General features: G+C 48.8%; 2 protein-coding genes across 2 annotated transcripts; both read right to left on the reverse strand.

Annotated features, from left to right (window-relative positions):
* Positions 1 to 56: 56 nt before the first annotated feature.
* Positions 57 to 290, reverse strand: NEUTE1DRAFT_99890 (uncharacterized protein; the record flags this gene model as incomplete). The annotated part of the gene is made up of 1 exon (XM_009851637.1): positions 57 to 290. The coding sequence occupies one exon, from the start codon at positions 288 to 290 to the stop codon at positions 57 to 59; it is 234 nt and encodes a 77-aa protein (XP_009849939.1).
* A 2,428-nt stretch (positions 291 to 2,718) lies between these two features.
* NEUTE1DRAFT_121482 (uncharacterized protein) lies at positions 2,719 to 5,413 on the reverse strand (the record flags this gene model as incomplete). Its single annotated transcript, XM_009851638.1, has 5 exons — positions 2,719 to 4,225; positions 4,322 to 4,474; positions 4,618 to 4,958; positions 5,025 to 5,196; positions 5,340 to 5,413. The coding sequence occupies 4 exons, from the start codon at positions 5,164 to 5,166 to the stop codon at positions 3,647 to 3,649; spliced, it is 1,215 nt and encodes a 404-aa protein (XP_009849940.1).
* Between the last annotated feature and the right edge of the window lie 669 nt (positions 5,414 to 6,082).

Genomic DNA, 6,082 nt, shown 5'->3' on the forward strand with positions numbered 1-6,082 from the left:
GGTGATTAGGAAAAAGATGGACTAGGTCATTAAGGACGTGATGTCACCATTGGGCGTTACTGGCGTCCTCGGATATGGCAGGAAAAGATGGCGGTCTTTTGGTGGTTCATGTATGGGTCGAGACGGTCATGATTCATGTATATGCAGGGTGTCGGATTCATTTCCTGAGCACAATTGTGCCATTTGTGTGTTATGGTCATATTGGAATGCTGTCCGGATTCGTCACTTCCGAGACTTGTTGCTATATACATGAAAGCCAGCTGGAGAAGTAGGTGAACAGACTGGTTCATGAGGGGACATATATGTCTCCCAGCACGCCTCGCCTGCACAAAAGTTATGTACAGTATTATGGAGAAGGATGATAGATTCTGGTCAGTGTACCACAGGTAATTGGAAGAAATACTGTTTCTAATGAACGTCCATCCTCAATAAGTCTATGTAATGTGGTGATGACTTGGCGGTACGGCTTACTTCCTGTGCAAGAAAATAAATGATAAACGACGATGGTACCATGAAGACTGAAGCGAGATGCCGACCCGCTACCTTCCTTGCGACTATAAGTACCAATGAGGAGAACACACTTTACGAGGTTTAAAAGAGACAAAGAAAAAGAAAAAAAAGGAAAAGTGGAAAGGGAACTTAAAAAGAGATCGCTTCATGAAATTCAAAAGAGATATTATTTGCAAAAAAAGATGATGTTGTCCTTTTACCAGGAACATCGGGAATTGAGCCCGACGTGGGGGTCGAACCCACAACCTTGAGATTAAGAGTCTCACGCTCTACCGATTGAGCTAGCCGGGCGGTTGTTTAACCGCCATTGGATGATGCTAAGCCGACCAAAATGTCAGACCTATGTACGCTTGAGCATCTAGTTAGTGTATCTGGCATTATGCATGCGTACCTAGGTAGGGGAGAGTGAGGATTGCAACTGAAGTTACGGATAGATCCGCCGCGCGCCATTCGAAAGGTAGGTAGGAACTTGGAACTTGGAACTTGGTACTAACCTTTTTTCCTCCTCAAATTACATCAATTTTACATGTTTTGGTTTTGAGATGGATGGATGGATGTGCTATGGTATACTACAAAGCAAAGTTTGAATTGTCAACAAAAAAGCAGAGAAGGTCTGTCAAGGGACAAACAAGGCCAGATTAATTGATTGACTGATTAATTGATTGATTACTGAGTCAAGTCCCTATTTACCGAGCGAGCGGAAGAAGCGACTTTGACAAACAAGAAAAGCAAAATCGTTGAAACATTTTACGACCTAGTCCGAGATTACCATAGGTGTACATAAGGTAAGGTAGATTGACATTCCCCTATTTTTCGATGGATGGCCTGACTTGCTTTCTTTTCTTTTCCTTGCTTTTCCTTTTTGGTCAGGCTGTTGTTACCAGGGCAGGTAGGCAGGCAAGTGTTCCTCGTGGTTTCTAGTGTATGATTCCCTCCCGAGGATCCCGGCAACGCGGCGCCGGTACTCACTCACTCACTCACTCACTCCGAGGTCTTCGGGCGGAAAAGGTTGAGATTGTTCAACATTCAACTATAAAACGCATCACTACCATCAGACTACTACTGCGTTGTTGCAAAGGTTCCCGGATTTTTATGTTGTTTCTTCTTTCTCCTTGATAGGCATTCTTCGCATCAACCTCTTCAACATCCGGTTTTCATCGCAATGCCGAGATGGGTTCACGTGGACAGCATGCGAGAAGAAGCAACGAAAGGGCACAACGTGCATCTTGTCCATGACTTGCATTCCAATGGATGGGATCTTTAAATATCCGAGAAACCCCTTTTCCCTTGCATATATTTATGTACAATGATGTGTAGTATCTACATCATGTGCGTCGACATGTGTACGCGCGGGAAGTGGATATGACATGTGTCGATTGCGCATGTGTAAAGCACAAATAACAAACTGCGTCATAGACTTTTTTTTTTTTTGCGAAGTTTTCCACATCGTGTATCTACCTTTCGGAGTTTATCTGACAAAACTGATTTCATAATTCAATTGCTCCTATGTCTTTCCATTCGTTGTCCCTTATTTTCACGTCAATCTGAGCTCTTTATCAATCTTGCAGCAACACGTTGTGTTGGCCCAACTCAACCCGAGACAATCGACCACTGTTAATAAATGAGGATCTTCAGCCATTGCATCACGTTTGCTTCCGCGGTGCCTGCATTGGGCCTGCATCTGGGTTGCTTCGAGATCGGCGGGCTTGAAATCAAATCTGCGGCTTCCACCGATTCTTGGTTTCGAGTTTCAGGTTTTTTTTTTCGCCACACAACAGAAGGCCAATCGGATCAGAAATCTGCCCACCACTTTTGTTCCTTTTTTTTCCCATCCGTTTCTCACAAACCCTGAACAACGAGCCAAGTCAGCCGTGCGGTGCGCTCCATCCCCTATCTTATTTCGTGGATGGAGATCCATTCGGTTGTTGATGTGGATTGCAAGGTCGATTGGTTCAGCAGCAAGGAATTCCGAAGCTCACCCGTGCGAACGGTCATGTACGATGTAGTGTACACACTATCACCGTCCAGGTACCCGCCAGATTTTGTAGTGTACACACCCTGACTGGTTCGATAAGACAAAATAAGGCGGATGTGCTGCGAGGGTAGATCAGGAACAACAAGCAAAAATGAGATGAACGCCCGTCAGGAACAGGAAGTGATCACTGGCAATCTTGACAGCAGGACAACTCCAGTAGCCGCAGTGACGAACGACACCTTGACACCCCGTCAATTGGATACATGATGCTTTTACACAAAGGCCCGTCTATCAATGGCAGACAAAAACCATTGTTGGTTTCAATTCAGATAGGTATTCGGTTTCCAACTCTAGCCGTGGGCAGAAATTTGGGGAACCTGTAGCCCATATACCCTGGCTTTGCTATAATCTCCCACACATACAGCTTCAATCCCATAACCGCCGCATAAGCCGCGCTTCCGTAACTCTGATCCAAGCGCACGCAAGGTTATGGTTCAGCCATTGTTGTTTCCAAGTAAGGTTCGGTCGTGCTTCCGTCTTGTCCAAAAGAAGAAAGTCGTGAAATATTGAATTCGGGGTGACGTAAAGAGATTTTCGTAGTCTCGAATTGCCGAGCTGAGGTAAACCGTTGTGTAAGCGAGTTGGGTCAGCGTTGGAATCCGTTCCGTCGAAGCCAAGTGATCGATGTCGACGGGTGGAACAGCTTCGAGGTGCGCGGCGAATCGTCTGGTGCAGGAACCTCGATCAAAGACACGCAACAGCAACCCAAAATTGTTATGGAAAAAAGTACAAGAAAATTAAGGCAGGTAGATAAGCAGCGTTGGTCGTCTGTTTGTATGTGCGCATGCAAGTGTGGTTTAACATGGATAAAAAAAGCGCCGGAAAACCCTCGAGAAACGCAAAATATTCTGACAAAAGCAGCAGCATCCCTCTTCCCTCTCTTTTAGTTCCCCCCTGTCCGGCCCCCAAAAGCAAACCAAGCCCGCCTACCACCCAGTTTCGGAAAAGATGAAACGCAAAAATAAACACCGTGGTATCTCAATGCAAATGCAGAAGACAGTTGATGAAAGTGATGGGATGATGATGAGGGGGATAATGATGTAATCGCGAGGAAACGTTCGTGTGCGTCGTGAGTAATTATCGAAACCGTCCGCTTGATTCTCAATCCTCGGCAATTGGATCCGGGTTTACGGCTCTCAGTACCCGCGGCTGACCGACAACTCGTCTCGAGTAGTCCTGGTTGTCCTGAAATGATGTAATACTCTCGCGGCTCTTGTTTTGGCCGTTGTATAGAGCGCTGCCGTATGGATTCAAGCGTGGGTCGACTGGCATCAGCGTGCTCCTCCTCTTGGAGGCCGGCCCATCCCCCCATGCTACCAGCTCGGGTGCAAAACGAGTTTCGGTGACTGTGGCGCTCTTTGATCCCGAAGAGCTTCCGCGTGGCGATCCGAATGAAGAACCGCTCTCTTCGTTCTGTTTCCTGCGCTTCATGAACCAGATCCAGAGCAATACGCCAATAATTCCCAGAGCAGCGACGACGCCGATGGCGATTCCGACTGCTGCACCCGTGCTGATTGCCTTCTTCTTTCCATTGGCTTCCGGTTCGGCGAGCTGACCTGCGCTGGTGGCTGTTGGGGTTGGTGTGATGATCACGGTTTGTACTTTTCCGCCAACGGTAACGGTTTGGGTGCTTGGCTGCATCGGATCTGTTGTAACGGGATCATCGGTAGTTTGTGTCGCCTATCCACAATGTTAGCCTTGCATGCACCCAGGAAGCTACGGTTAAATGCATGGTCTGACGAAAACGAATGAAAAAAGGTACAAAAAGGATCATACAGAGGTAACAAGGGTGGTGGGATAAGAAACCACAGTTGAGGAAGCCACCGAAGACTTCAGCGAGGGTATCACAGTCACTGTTTCTCGAACAGTGCTCTGGACAGTTTTGATGGCAGCAGTCTGCTCAGTCTCAGTCTTGATGATCACCACAGCCTGGACAGCGAAATGTTTGACCAAGGGTGGGGAGTTTCATGATGTAGACTCAAGAAAAAATATCAAAACGCGCCGAGAACGGGGACGCTGAGGGCATCGTGGAAGTTGGGGGTTGAGCAAGGAGAAACGGGGAGGATACATACTGTAGTCGTGGGTTGAGTCGTGGGCTTAGTTGAGGATGCGGTCGTCTTGGTGGCTTGCTGGGTGGTGGTGCCGGTTGACGTTGACGACGCCGCCGCCGCCGTGCTGGACGGCTTGATGCCCGTGATCTTGAGATATCCGTAGAGGGAATCGCCTCCACACCAATCTGAAGGATATCCGGGACAAGGATTTGAGCATTGTTCGGACGATACGGTGTTGGCTGAGTTCGGCACAACGTTGGTGCACCAACAGCTTTTTTGCCAGACCACAGCAAAGGCGTACTTCTCCTCGGCACTAGAACAGGTTCCGTAGCACAAACCCATGGACTGGTAGTCGCTCTCATCTGCAATGGAGGTTAGTACAGGCTCCTTGGGAACATGGCGATGACGGGAGGTCTCTAGTTACTCACTTGCGTCCATGCCAGGGTCAGCCGTGTTGACGGTGGCGCAGTAGGCAACATCATAGGACGGGCCTACGGCCAATGCGTTTCCGCAAAGCGAGGCCACTAGGGCAAGACATGCCCACAAACGGGCAGCTCGTTGGCGTGCCATTGATGATGCAGCAAGGGCAGAGTGAAGTATCTGGTGATGATTTTGTTAGCGACCCGAGGAGTTGATGCATATTTTCTCCAGCTTTGGTGGTGTCTGATATTGCTGGGGTCTTCCTTTTGGATGAGGTCGACACAGCCAGAATCTCCACTTTGGCTTCCGCGACGGGAACATACCTCGTATTTCTTGGCTTTCCCCTCTCGGCCACCTATTGAGCGATTACAACAATAACGACAACAACAACAACACCGAGTGCCCCCAGAAGCCCGTGGTCCTTTTTCCAAAACACGCAAAGTTGAGAAAGACGGAATCGAAAGTTTGTCGATCTAGAAAGCCATTGCAAGCCAGCCGGGCAAGCTAAGGTACTGTAACGTAGCGAAGATGGTCCGTGTTCAGGGAAACCACGTAGTGAGACTTTTTTTTTTTTCTGGGTGGTGGATGAAGAAGCGAGGCGGAACAGACAGGACCAAAAAGTCGAAGCAACTTCCAGCTAAAGAGTCACTTGTCGTCGTGTTTGTCGTCGATTAGGTAGGTAGTAGCGGGAAGTGAGATGGACGTCCGAGGTAATTAGGCTTTGACGATGGCCCAAACTGAGGTCCAGGGATGGAAGCAAGTACGTAGAAGGGGGATTAAGGGAGTTGACAGTCGGGTCCTCTACAGGAGTTTGACGTGGTGCTTGAGCAGGAGAGAATTGGGGGAAGTCGGGCGGTGGCAGACGGAGACGAGACGCAGATGAGCAGCGGAAGAGGAGAGTGGGGGGAGAAGGTGGGAGAAGGAAGTGTTTGCATGGAAACGAGACGAGGGACAGAGAGACAGATCGATCGTCTGCAGAGCACCAGATGGGAGGAAGGACTGGACGGAAAGAAACTGAATGGAGACGACAAGGCCGGATGCAGGTGGAGGGGGGGGGGGGGGGGGG

The sequence above is a fragment of the Neurospora tetrasperma genome (genome assembly GCF_000213175.1).
Source record: "Neurospora tetrasperma FGSC 2508 unplaced genomic scaffold NEUTE1scaffold_2, whole genome shotgun sequence".
Lineage (NCBI taxonomy): Eukaryota > Fungi > Ascomycota > Sordariomycetes > Sordariales > Sordariaceae > Neurospora > Neurospora tetrasperma.